The sequence below is a fragment of the Schistocerca gregaria genome, chromosome 4, assembly GCF_023897955.1.
Source record: "Schistocerca gregaria isolate iqSchGreg1 chromosome 4, iqSchGreg1.2, whole genome shotgun sequence".
NCBI lineage: Eukaryota > Metazoa > Arthropoda > Insecta > Orthoptera > Acrididae > Schistocerca > Schistocerca gregaria.
In genome coordinates this window covers 142,977,080-142,991,325 of record NC_064923.1, presented here as the reverse complement: position 1 = coordinate 142,991,325, position 14,246 = coordinate 142,977,080, and the positions used below count along the sequence as shown (strand labels likewise).

General features: G+C 45.1%; 1 protein-coding gene across 2 annotated transcripts in view; it reads left to right on the top strand.

Annotated features, from left to right (window-relative positions):
- LOC126266984 (neural cell adhesion molecule 1-like) overlaps positions 1-14,246 on the top strand; it is an 801,025-nt gene that overhangs the window by 656,865 nt on the left and 129,914 nt on the right. For both annotated transcript variants that reach the window (XM_049971722.1, XM_049971723.1), the window contains exons 8-9: positions 540-670; positions 4,566-4,725. In XM_049971722.1, the coding sequence (XP_049827679.1) occupies positions 540-670; positions 4,566-4,725 (291 nt within the window). The remainder of the gene's footprint in view (positions 1-539; positions 671-4,565; positions 4,726-14,246) is intronic.

The following is a 14,246-nucleotide window of genomic DNA, read 5'->3' as shown; positions in this document are numbered from 1 at the left end:
TATTGTAGATACTTTGGGTTACGGGGGATCTTGCAATGTCTTTCCTGCAAATAGTTCCAAAAGTCTAAAGTGTCCTTAGTGCCGTCTTGAAACAAATAATTCACTGCATGTCTACGAAGCCACGTCATTGCATTAGTTTTTACCATCTGAGCTACACCAGCACGACTCGCGCCCCGTCTTCGCAGCTTTACTTCTGCCAGTATCTCGTCCTCTACCTTCCAAACTTCACAGAAGCTCTCCTGTTAACCGTGCAGAACTAGCACATCTGGATGAAAGGATACTGCGGAGACATGGCTTAACCACCGTCTGGAGGATGTTTCCAGAATGAGATTTTCACTATGCAGTGGAGTGTGCCCTGATATGGAACTTCCTGGTGAGCACTTGCCCGCGAGAGGCCAAGGTTCCGAGTTCGAGTCCGGCACACAGTTTTAATCTTCCAGGAAGCTTCATATCAGCGCACACTCCGCTGCAGAGTGAAAATCTCATTCCTTGTTCGAACTGGATCTCTTCACGTCTCTTTGCTTTTCGCACTCTGCCAGATGCGCCAGTGGTGAGGCTGCAGCTGGGGAACTCCCTGAACCCTGACGACATCAAGGAGAACGACGACGTGTACTTCGAGTGTTCCATCCGCGCCAACCCCAAGGAGCACAGGATCGCGTGGCTGCATGACGTAAGTACCCAGCTGTGCTCAGAAAGTGTATGAATAGCTTCTACTTCTGTAGGTTAATGAAACACCACATCTACATTCCTGTTATATTTTTGGATTAATAGAATGAAACCAACTTAAGTAAGACTCTTTCCCTCTACCTAGCAGAAATAAAAAGATCTTTTCACTAATAATTCACACATTGAGATTTCTATGGCGCGACTAAAGCGACAGTTTCGTAAACTACAGTTGAAGGCCAGAAGGAGCATCAAAGTTGTAATTTCGGTCGTAGTCACTGGTACTGCTAAGTAAGGCGGATTTTAGATGCTACTTTTCCGAGTCTAGCACTGTGAAGGTTGTCAACGGTGAGACGTGCATTATGATTTGATGAAAATACTGTGCTTTCAGTCAGATACTGGTTACTTAATATGCTCCATAGTACAGATTTACTGAGCTATTCAGCTTTGTATTGGCTGTGTTAGTACAAACGACACAATGAAAATTATGAAAATGGGGACTGTTTAATGAACAGTAAACATTCTTGAAGACGCTGTATACTGCGTGTGTGTGTGTGTGTGTGTGTGTGTGTGTGTGTGTGTGTATGTATGTGTGTTGTGCGCACACGCGTGCTTGCATGTGTGTATGTGTGCGTGAACCCGTGCCCATGTGTGTGTGTGTGTGTGTGTGTGTGTGTGTGTGTTTTAGGTCAAGGTTACGGAAAAGAAGGACGAACAAAGTCTATCAGCCCAATAATGGGGAAAGTCAAATGATTTAAGTTTTGCATTGATGACGATCTTGGAAGAAGCACGTGAGTTCGAGAAGGGTGTGAATCAACCTGTACACCCAAAAACTACGCTTTCAAAAGTTAATGGAACAGGATGTGTTGACTTATTTTTTGTATTAATGGTTTCTTCCGCGAAGAATTGCTGCTAACAACAATAAAGTAAAAAAAAGAAAAGTTCAACGCACACTGTTAATACACTTACTAACTGGAATCCAAAGACTCGTCAGGGCTCTTCCTCCCCTTGTGGTTTGCGGAAATGTATCTTCAGATTCACCGCTCACCTCCCTTATCAGGCGTACTTTTGGACCACATCACTGTGTGGGTGGACCCCTTCAATTGTGTGATGACGCAAACTTTATGTGATGATTGAAAGGAACAAGTGTATCATTTTGCAAATGAGAACCGTTGTTTCCGAATTTCATCTATCGGTAGTCCGCTGACGACGTAAACAGACGGGTACAGGCTTCTAGTAATTCCTGTTTTGAACAACAAATACCTTCACAAGGTGATGAAGCTAAAGAAAATAAGACCTCTTTGACAAACTAAGATGGACTTATGGACAGGTTGAAATTTATAATCATTTACGGTGCTAACAAAACCTTTCGGCAGCGAAATTACTTTTTCACACATTGTGTCGTAGTATCATTTTACCAGCTGACACAACACGTGTTTTCATAACTGATATGTTAATGAATTGTTCACATGATCCTGTTTAGAATATTTTCCTGCAATATCTTCACTCAGTGTTTCCCTAAAGCAGTTTTCTGTACGCTTATTATTGCAGATATGAAGATGCTTGTATGAACAGCTGCAACTAGTTGTCATTTAATACGTTTTTATTTGCGATCTTGACCTTTAAAAGATTTTGAGAAAAATACTTCTCTAACAACTTTCGAAAATCAAGTTTCATACTTCTGTTAAGCAAAGTAACATAGTATTGATCACTTGATAAGAAGTCAGCCAATCGCAAACTGACCGTCCTCCCTCCTGGATGAGAACGTGACAGCAGTTGCCCCTATGTGAAGAGGATAAGCGACAAGCCCGAATGGTGGCAGCCCACTTCGATAGTAGCTTCAACGTTAGCCACTTCGTTAGCTATCTCCATGTAGCACAGACTTTTGTTCTTCTAGTCTGAAGAAGACTGATTATTTATGTCGCCCTTTGCTTGCGACACATATCCAGGTAAAGTATATGTAAATGTCTTTTGTAATAAAACTCATTAATTGGAGTAGTGTAGTGAACCGAGCATACTGGATTCCTAGACACAACACCTTCAAAATGGAGCATAACACCAACTGGATGGAACGACTTCCATATTCTCCTGATCTTCACTGCATCGATAATGTACAGAGCATGCTACAACGAGCGGTTTGAAATTGTCCTGTCACATCTTAGACCTTTCACGGCATCAAAGAGGTCGCTGTAGAGGAGTAGGACTATATCACCCGGGCTTACCTCGACAATTTCGTAGCGAGTACGCGTAATCGCATTCAAAAGCGTCTCCAGCCACGACTCGGGCCAATAGGTTTATAAACAAAGTGTCATGCAAGATGTTAGTGAGAGGAACTTGTGGTTCTAGGAGCGGAACCTTTGTAAGGTTATTTTATCATTATTTCCTTGTGTTTATAAAGTGGAAATGCGTTTATATTCTTTATAATTGTTTACTTATAACTGTACCCAACAGAAAAAATCAGTTTTATTTCCTACGAGGTGCATGAGAAAAGTAATGAGGTCAATGATTTACCTACCAATTTTGTTTCAAACTACAATAATATCCCCTTCAAAGTAGTTCTCTTCGGCAGCTATACTCTGGAGGAGTTACTGTTTCCAGTCTTGGTAGCAACGCCGGAATGCTTCAACTGGTAGAGCCTTTTCCATGTTTTCACATTCTTTTGAATATTCTCCGTAGCCCAAAATTGACATCCTTTTAAGACATTTCTCAATTTAGGAAAGAGAAAAATTTGCGAGGACTGGGATCAGTTGGGTAGGAATTGGGTTGGGGGGACTATGGAAGAAGAGTAATGCCTTTTAAGATAAAAAAATCCATTATGTAAGTGGCCTTGTGACATAGGGCATTGTCAGGATGCAGCATCCACTTGTATGCAATGTCCGGTCTCACTCGATTCACCCTTCTCCTGTGCCTTCCAAGGACATCATTGTAAAATACTTCTTTGCCGGTTGGTCGTGGCGGAAGTAATTCATTATGCAGGATATCCCTACTGTTAATAAAGCAAACCAGCTTTGTTTTTTAATTTCAAAGTCTTCCTGGGCGATGTCCATTTACTTGATTGCCAGTTTGTCGTGTAGGAAGAAATTCTTTATGCAGGATACCCATACTGTTAAAAAAGCAAACCAGCTTTGTTTTTGAATTTCAAGGCCTTCCTGGGCGATGTCCGTCTTGATCGTGTTCTCGGCCACTCAAAAATTATCTGCGCCGGCGAAAAACTTCTCCTATTGATGAGAAATGTCCCCCAAAAGCCAGTTTGAACTTTTGAAAGGTCGCACTTGCAAATTCCTCACGATCAATACGAATTGCGATGAAGGACGGTGCTCTAAATTCCGCTGTTCAATTTTTGTAACACACGACAAATGCACAGCTTTAGTTATAGCGCTCTCAAAACTCACGTGATGAGTCTATGGAGCTGAAACTCGGACTCATCCTCTGGAAGGAATGATCACACTAGTCTGCATAAATAGAAAAATGCAGCACTGCCAGGTCGCTCGCTGTGTTGCCAGTCTCATTACTTCTCTCACACACATCGTATTATGTGCATTACTGACACTGGCTGGTCCCGGCGGAGGTTCGAGTCCTCCCTCGGGCATGGGTGTGTGTGTTTGTCCTTAGGATAATTTAGGTTAAGTAGTGTGTACGCTTAGGGACTGATGACCTTAGCAGTTAAGTCGCATAAGATTTCACACACGTTTGAGCATTTCGAACATTACTGACAAGAAAACAGTGTGCAACTTTTATTTTGACCACTTTCTAACGAATTTTTAAATAAAATGCTTCCATGTTCACGACTACCCTATCTTTCCCTAAATAACATGCGCCTAACGCCCCGTGGCTCCACATGTACCCTGGCAACGGCGCACACTTGTGTGTAACGAGGCGTGCGTGTCGCGTGTGTGGTGCAGGGCGTGCCGGTGGTGCAGAACATGTCGGCGGGCGTGATCCTCAGCACGGACAGCCTGGTGCTGCAGGGTGTGACACGACACCACGCCGGCAGCTACACCTGCGTCGCCGCCAACGAGCGCGGCGAGACCGCCAGCCGCCCCGTCTTCCTCAGGGTGCGATGTGAGTAACACTCCAACTTGATCCTCTTTATCGTTACGATGGCCAGTCATGACGTAACGTCTCCTATTTTATTATTTTTATCGTACAAGAAAAGTAAATCCCCTATACATATTATTTATTTATTTCTTCTTGAAAGAAGCATTTACAATGTATAAAATAAAGTACAATATTTACATGTCGTGTGTATATGTATTTACAAGACATTTATTTACACTTTTGCCACCAAGAAGTTAGCAACCTCAGTTTCATTTGGCGTTCGATATAGCAGGTCTTCTGTTGTGCATGTTGCCGGACGTTGGGTACACTGGAGCAGCTGGAAGATCGTCTGCGTTGCTCCAGCCTCACAGAGTGGCAGCTCCTCTAGGAAACCCAATTTACTCAGACTGCTCTTACATTTCGTGACACCCGAACGTAGTCTGTTGAGGGATCTTCATGTACTCCAATTCTCTGCATAGCCGGGTGATAGTCTTTCGCTTGGTGTAATCCATCCCACAGCACTGGTAAGCTTTGCACGCCATAGTTCGATTCGGCATTGCTGTGATGCCATAACTATAGCCTCGGTAGATCTGCGGAAGGTCTTCTTGGACTTTAGTCATGGGTTTGTAGGTTGATAGCCATATAAGGGGTGAGCAGCAGACGTTTCTGATTTTTTTGTTCTCACTTCTACCTCTCGGCGGATGTCGGGCGTTGCAATTCCCGAGAGACTGTACAGTTTATCCAGAAGAGTAGGCTTCAGGCACCCGGTGACGATACGACAAGTATCATTAACCGCGAGATCTACTGTTTTGGCATGACAAGAACTGAACCACACTGGGCTTGGGTAGTCTCCGGCGGAGTAACACAGTGCAAGGGAAGAGATTTTCACAGTGTTGGCTTGTGCTCCCCACGTTGAGCCTGTTAGCTTTCTGAAGATATTTTTCCTGGCTGCCACTATTTGCTTGGTATTTAGGCAGTGCCTTTTATATGTTATTGCACTGTCAAGGATGATCCCTAGGTATTTGGGATACGAACAGTGTTCTAGTGATGTTTCTTCCCAGGTGATTTTGAGGGTTCTGGCTGCCTGCCGGTTTTTAAGATGGAAAGCGCAACACGGTGTTATTCTAGGATTTGGTCTCATCTGGTTATTCATGTAGTTAGATGGCCTCTCAGTGCTTTGGACAGATTCTCTTCAACAATATGAAAGCAGTGGGTTTGGGCGGTGATAGCAGAATCATCTGCATAGACGAAGCTCTGTGTTCCTTCAAGTAGTGGTTGATCATTGGTGTAGATGTTAAACAAAGATGGAGCAAGCACACTTCTCTGGGGTAATCCGTTTTTTCTGTGATCTCTATCTGCTTCTCTTGCCCTGACGTAAAAAATCTTCTATATTCAAGGACATTCCTTATGAAACAGGTTAGCTGGGAGTCTCCAATGGCACTGTACAGCTTCATAAGAAGTATTCTATGATTAACTGTAACGTAAGGTGCTGTTAGATCCATAAATACAGCTCCTGATTCCTGCACGTGGTGTCTCTGCATGGATATCTGAAATAGGTACTGGACTGAACATCAGCATTCCAGAATCACTTATGAGTTCAAACTTACACATATAATGACAGCTACAACATTCATGACGGGGTAGCCGCGTGGTCTAGGGCGCCTTGCTACGGTTCTCGTGGCTGCCCTTGTCGGGGGTTCGAGTCCTCCCTCGGGTTTGGGGGTGTATGTTGTGTTAGCGAAAGTTAGTTTAAGTTAGATTAAGTAGTGTGTAAGCCTAGGGACGGATGACCTCAGCAGTTTGGTCCCAAAGGAACTTACCACAAATTTCCAAATTTATAAACAACACTCACGTTTCATTTACCATTTTTCAGTGTAATCACCACCTTTCTCCACAGTTTGTTTATTCTTTGAGACAAAACCATGTATACGTGTGTGGTAAAAACCATGGATCTGCTTCCTCACCCATTGGCACCCGGAATTTTTCTAAGTATCTGCATTTTCGACGGCCTTGTCGCAGTGGTAACTTTGGTTCCCGTCGTATCAACGAAGTTACGCTCTATTGGGCTTGGCTAACACTTGGATGGGTCACAGACTGGGCTTTCCCAGAGCTGTTGGCAGGTGGGGTGGACTCAGTCCTTGTGTGGCCAACAGAGGAGCTACTTGACTGAAAAATGCTGGCTTGAGAAGTAGTGATATCTGTCACGAAAATTGACAACGGGTGGGAGAGTGGTATGCTGAGCACATGCCGCTCTGTATCTGCATCAGGTGACGATTAAGGGCTGAGGATTGCACGAAGGCTGGTCAGTACTATTTGGTATTGAATGGCCTTGAAGGCCTGTTCGGACTTTGTTTGTTCGTATCTAGAGTTCTTCGAAGACTGTACGATCAGGCACTCAGGCGGGTGAGACAAGAATTCAAAGTAAATTTTTTGCAGTATAACTAGTGTCGTAGTTAATGATGTGAGGTCTTGCATTGTCGTGGAATAAAAGAACATCCACAGTTGCAATTGATAGACTTACTCGCTGTAGACGTGCCTTAAACTTCCTGAGTGTTTTCACGCTTTGGACAGAACTCCTGTTCGAACAATCAGCCAGAACAACTCAATTTGTATGTTGTCTGAAGACACTGCAGTCGCTGGTCGGCAACTCCACTTTGCGTCAGACACCCCTATTTGTCCCTCAGCTTCTCCATAGCGACGAACCCGTCTACTAATGATGATGATGCCTACCGCGGCATTCTCATACTCCCTGTTATCATAGAACTCTGCGGTGTACGTACATTAATTTCCTATCCTTATACAGTGAGCTATACATAGGAAAAAGCGTTCGATAGTGTCAAATGGTGTAAGATGTTCGAAATTCTGAGAAATATAGGGGTAAGCTATAGGGAGAGACACGTAATATACAATATATAAAAGCGCCAAGAGGGAATAATAATAGTGGACGACCAAGCGTGAAGCGCTCGGATTAAAAAGTGCGTAAGACAGGGTTGCGGACTTTCGCCCCTACCGTTCAAACTGTACATCGAAAAAACAATTACGTAAATCAAAGAAAGGTTCAAGAGTGTAATTAAAACACAAGATAAAAAGATATCAATGATATGATTCACTGATCACATTGGTATTTTGAGTCAAAGGAGGGAGGGGGAGAATTACATTATCTACTGAATGAAATGAACAGTGTCATGAGTACAGAATATAGATTGAGAGTAAATCGAAGAAAACCGAAAGTAACGAGAAGTAGCAGAAATGGGAACATCGAGTATCTTACTGGTCACGAAATGGATGAAGTTAGGGAATTCTACCTAGGCAGCAAAATGATCAGTGATGGAAGGTGCAATGATGCCATCTAGCACTGGCAAAAAGGATATTCCTGTCCAAGAGAAGTCTACTTGTGTCAAACGTAGGCCGTACTTGAAAAAGAATTCTCTGACCACAGCATTGTATGGTAGTGAAACATGAACTGTGCGAAAAACGGAGCAGAAGAGAATCGAAGCGTTTGTGAAGTGGTGTTATACACGAATGTTGAAAACTAGGTGGACTGCTCAGATAAGGAATGAGGAGATTCTGCGCAGAACGGGAGAGGAAAGGAACATGTCGAAAACACTAACAAGGTGAAGCGACAGGAAGACAGGACATCTGGGCCACGAGGGATTAGCGGAGCGGTCACAGGCGCTGCAGTCATCGACTGTGCGGCTGATCCCGGCGGAGGTTCGAGTCCTCCCTCGGGCATGTGTGTGTGTGTGTGTGTGTGTTTGTCCTTAGGATAATTTAGGTTAAGTAGTGTGTACGCTTCTGACCTTAGCAGTTAAGTCGCATATGATTTCACACGCACATTTGAACATTTGACCGGACATCTGAGCCGGCTGGGGTGGCCGAGCGGTTCTAGGCGCTACAGTCTGGAACCGCGCGTCCGCTACGGTCACAGGTTCGAATCCTGCCTCGGGCATGGATGTGTGTGATGTCCTTAGGTTAGTTAGGTTTAAGTAGTTCTAAGTTCTAGGGGGACTGATGACCTCAGAAGTTAAGTCCCGTAGTGCTCAGAGCCCTTTGAACCATTTTAGGACATCTGAAGACATCAGGAAATGACTTCCATGGCACTACAGGGAGATGTAGAGGTTAAAATCTATAGAGGAACATTGACATTGCAACACATCCAGCAAATAATTGAGGGCTTAGGATGGAAATGCTACTCTGAGATTCCAAAGAAGAGGAATTCGTGACTAGCCGCTTTAAGCTAGTAAGAAGTTTGATGATTATAAAAAAAAAGTTGTATATGCAATGTGAATAGTTCAGCCAACAGACGACACTTCAGAGAGTGATCAGGATCTTTCACTTCGCCTTCTGCTTCATCTGGAAGGTCCGAATTTTCCACGTCAGTCTGACAGCACCGTACTTTCACCTTCTTTGTGTTAACAATTCACTATGTAGTGTAGTGTGAAATCACTGTCAGAGGACGGCTTTTCTCTTGGGAGGCTGCCCAGATTTTAGAGGTTTCATTTTATTTTTGTTCCATTACCATGTTCTGTTCCGGATGCGAACCTGGGTCCCCAGATGAACATGTTCCTGGATTGCAGTCGCTGTTTGACTCGTATCTCTCTGTCTGTCTCCCTCCCTCTCACTCTCTCTCCCTCTCTCTCTCTCTCTCTCTCTCTCTCCCTCTCTCTCTCTCTCACTCACTCACTTCCTCTCATACTCTGCAAAATATCGTCGTACTCACATCGCAATTTTTCAAAATGTCCTTCGCTCACAGAAGAGAAGTGGCGCAAACGGGCAGCTAAATTTCCCATCCCATCTTGTAGTGCCTCAATGAAAATGGATTGACTTGCCTCACATATCGATGATTCAAATTTATGAAGCGTGCTACAATAGTTCTAGCAAAGAATGTCTTTCAGTGTGCTCCATAAAATACACTCCTGGAAATTGAAATAAGAACACCGTGAATTCATTGTCCCAGGAAGGGGAAACTTTATTGACACATTCCTGGGGTCAGATACATCACATGATCACAGTGACAGAACCACAGGCACATAGACACAGGCAACAGAGCATGAACAATGTCGGCACTAGTACAGTGTATATCCACCTTTCGCAGCAATGCAGGCTGCTATTCTCCCATGGAGACGATCGTAGAGATGCTGGATGTAGTCCTGTGGAACGGCTTGCCGAGCCATTTCCACCTGGCGCCTCAGTTGGACCAGCGTTTGTGCTGGACGTGCAGACCACGTGAGACGACGATTCATCCAGTCCCAAACATGCTCAATGGGGGACACATCCGGAGATCTTGCTGGCCAGGGTAGTTGACTTTCACCTTTTAGAGCACTTTGGGTGGCACGGGATACATGCGGACGTGCATAGTCCTGTTGGAACAGCAAGTTCCCTTGCCGGTCTAGGAATGGTAGAACGATGGGTTCAATAACGGTTTGGATGTACCGTGCACTATTCAGTGTCCCCTCGACGATCACCAGAGGTGTACGGCCAGTGTAGGAGATCGCTCCCCACACCATGATGCCGGATGTTGGCCCTGTGTGCCTCGGTCGTATGCAGTCCTGATTGTGGCGCTCATCTGCACGGCGCCAAACACGCATACTACCATCATTGGCACCAAGGCAGAAGCGACTCTCATCGCTGAAGACGACACGTCTCCATTCGTCCCTCCATTCACGCCTGTCGCGACACCACTGGAGGCGGGCTGCTCGATGTTGGGGCGTGAGCGGAAGACGGCCTAACGGTGTGCGGGACCGTAGCCCAGCTTCATGGAGACGGTTGCGAATGGTCCTCGCCGATACCCCAGGAGCAACAGTGTCCCTAATTTGCTGGGAAGTGGCGGTGCGGTCCCCTACGGCACTGCGTAGGATCCTACAGTCTTGGCGTGCATCCGTGCGTCGCTGCGGTCCGGTCCCAGGTCGACGGGCACGTGCACCTTCCGCCGACCACTGGCGACAACATCGATGTACTGTGGAGACCTCACGCCCCACGTGTTGAGTAATTCGGCGGTACGTCCACCCGGCCTCCCGCATGCCCACTATACACCCTCGCTCAAAGTCCGTCAATTGCACATACGGTTCACGTCCACGCTGTCGCGGCATGCTACCAGTGTTAAAGACTGCGATGGAGCTCCGTATGCCACGGCAAACTGGCTGACACTGACGGCGGCGGTGCACAAATGCTGCGCAGCTAGCGCCATTCGACGGCCAACACCGCGGTTCCTGGTGTGTCCGCTGTGCCGTGCGTGTGATCATTGCTTGTACAGCCCTCTCGCAGTGTCCGGAGCAAGTATGGTGGGTCTGACACACCGGTGTCAATGTGTTCTTTTTTTCCATTTCCAGGAGTGTATGTTCACAAAGAGTCTGGGTGAATGCTGAGACCAGTCTATGCCAGCGCTACCGAATTCGGGATAATGCAACGGAATGACCCTACTCTCAATGTTCTGCTCGAGAATGCAGACCACCTGCTTGGTGTGATATGGTCAGGCGCCATCTTACACGAACAGCTTTTCAGGTGGTCCACCCATCGATCCTTGCCGTGTGCCGATTATTTCAGTGCAGTGGAACGTAATGGTCACTACTTATGTATTCCTGCATGAAAAAATGGCTGACAATGCCTACGCTGCATACCATAGTCCAAACGATAACATTCGGAGAATGCAATGGTTTCGTTTCTCACAAATAGGGATTTGTACACTCACGATTCCAATCATCAGTGCCCCTGACATAGACAACAACAAATTCTTCATTATTAATGCTTGTGAGATTCTGGTTTCCATAGTCAGCGCTTTGTTGAACAGCGGTTGCGAATATGATCTGGTGAGTTACGATTTTGAAAGGAAACATATGTATACTGTTTCTAAATATCGTGCACTTGCTGGAATGATTAAGATATCTCTCTTTCGCAATTCTGTCGGCTTATTTCCTCGTACGCTTGTGAACCCCAGCATTAACGGCGTCATCTTCAGGAATAACATGAGGCCAACGTGCCCTACAAGACTAGACACACTGCTTGAAGGTTAGCATTTGTAGAATAGCTTGCCAATGGTTTTTACTTCGGCTTCTTTGTGACATTGTAACGTTTTAGCCTTGCTGCTGCAGTAGTGTGTTCTAACCTGGGACATGCTAGAAAGAAAAACATACAATGTTCAATTGGTTACTTCATTTCAACGTTACCCTTTTTGTAGTGTGTGGGTGTCTTTGACAGGTGTTTGTGTGGCTAGACGACAGTAAAAACGTTTTATTTACTTCCCAATATTTATACCAATAAACGGATGGACATATGGTGATCATAGAACATGTGGCCCTCAGTCCTTGGTGTGTAGAGGAGATGCAGTCGGCAGTCACTACATCTGGCTCAGTATAGCAGTGAGGCTACAGGTGGTGCTGGTTATGCTGTAGGTAGATATGACTCGATCGGACTTAGCCATAATCAGAGCTGTTTGGTGAATAGTCCTGGACTAAGCCGACAGAGACATCTGGGCTAGTGAGCTCTGGCGATGTTGGTCGCCCAGTGGATTGGCAGGTGGACGGGGTGCTCATCTGTTTAGCTGATGGACCCGCAGGCTGGTGGTCCCTTTAGGATGACGGCTGAGCAGTGGCGGCCACAGAGTAGTACAGTGGACGCTGTGGACGCTGATTCGACGACTCGCTGATTCACCGCCCTGTCTCGGGCGTCCGCCAATAATTATGTGTGAAAATGCAGCTTAGTTATTGAGTGGCCGCCACAAACATCAGGTACGCCACGTGCCGAAGCGTATCTGGTTATGCTAACTCTACGGTCACTGAACAGGTAGACTGGCCATGGTACTTAAGTGGTCGACCTGACATAGTGGTCCACCAGTGTATTACGCCACGTGTCTCTATTCCGGCAGTGAGCACTTGCCTCTGGCGCATGTCGTTAGATTTTAGTACGCAAGTTCCTTTCACATAACAGTAGTGAAACTGATCGCTGTCTCCTTAGGAGCGTTATTGACGGACTCTATGCTTAGCGATTTTAGAATAATTTTTTGGCTAGTTTTGTAAGTTCTACTTCGAAACCTTTGTATAAAATTCTTATGGCTTTCAAAATAATCAAACTGTTTGTTTCGTCCAGTTGTAGTTCTATGTTTTGAGGTAACTTTACTTTTAAATCGGAAGGCCATTTGTTGATCATACTGCATTTGAGGAGATCAGGGTTTCAAAATTGGGGGGGGGGGCATTTGTTGATCACACTGTATTTGAGGTGATCTCAGAGAGTTTATTGTTAATTTTCTCGTGTCAGAAGCACATATAAAACCCATTTTATACAATTGTTGACAGATCAATACAGTTTATATAATCTTTGACCAAAATTTTGCCACTCCAATGCATTTTCCATTGCCTGGTGATGGTCATGAATGAATATCTACTTGGATGGGTTAACCCATGCCTATTCAAGGACTTTCAGGTTGATCAGGCAGTAAAAATACTGGAAATCTTTTCCAACCAGGGAGGTGAGATGTCTCAGCCTTCCACAGTTGCAGCTTGGTTTCTTCATCAGTGGTTGTTAGTTTCTCCGATGTTCTGAGGAAATCTTTTCTTGATCTTAGTCGTTGTGGGTACGGTTGCATGGTATGCTTTTTTTTTAGTGCTCCAGTTTCGTTTTTGCCCTGTTTGCTGTTATTACTGTTGGAACAGGAGGGGGTGCAATTTCTGCAAGTTGGTAGGGCCACACGATTGGAGTTGACTTCAAGCAGCCGATTTTATTTCGGCATGTTCGTTTAGGGTAATATCCACCAGTCTGGCATATGCTGAGTTATACTGAACAGGACAGGCACACTCTGCAGTGGAGTAGTATAATGCCATTGCAGGTGGATTCAGCTTGATTGCCCCATTGCGATCTGGCCAGTTTTCTCAGTAGGTTGCTCCTAGAGAAGACATTTTATTTGAAATTCATGTAGTGTTTTTTGAACGTCAGAGATCTGTCAAGTGATAGGTTATTCCTACGTATTTTGGATTGTCACAGTGTTCCAATTTAATTCCTGACCATTCTACTTTTAACTTGCAGGTGGCTTTCTTGTTTCTCAGACGGAAAGCACACACATGGGTTTTTGATGGTTTATGTTTAGGCTGATTTACTCTGTAGTATTTTGAGAGATGATTAAGAGCACTCTTCAGGGTGATCTATATTGGATCGAAGTTTGTGCTTTGGGTTCCTAGAGCGAGATCATAAGCATACAAGAAACTCCTCCAGTTGGGGACTGTGGCTTGGTAGTTAGTATATACACTATGTGATCAAAAGTATCAGGACACCCCCAAAAACATAGGTTATTCCTATTAGGTCCATTGTGCTGCCAGTTGCCCCATATCAGAGACATCAGCAGTCATTAGGAATCGTGAGAGTGCAGAATGGGGCGCTCCGCAGAACTCACGGACTTCGAACGTGGTCAGGTGATTGGGTGCCACTTGTGTCATACGTGTGTACACGAGATTTCCACACTCCTAAACATCCATGGGTGTACTGTTTGCGATGTGATAGTGAAGTGGAAACGTGAAGGGATACGTGCAGCACAGAAGGATACAGGCTGACCTCGTCTG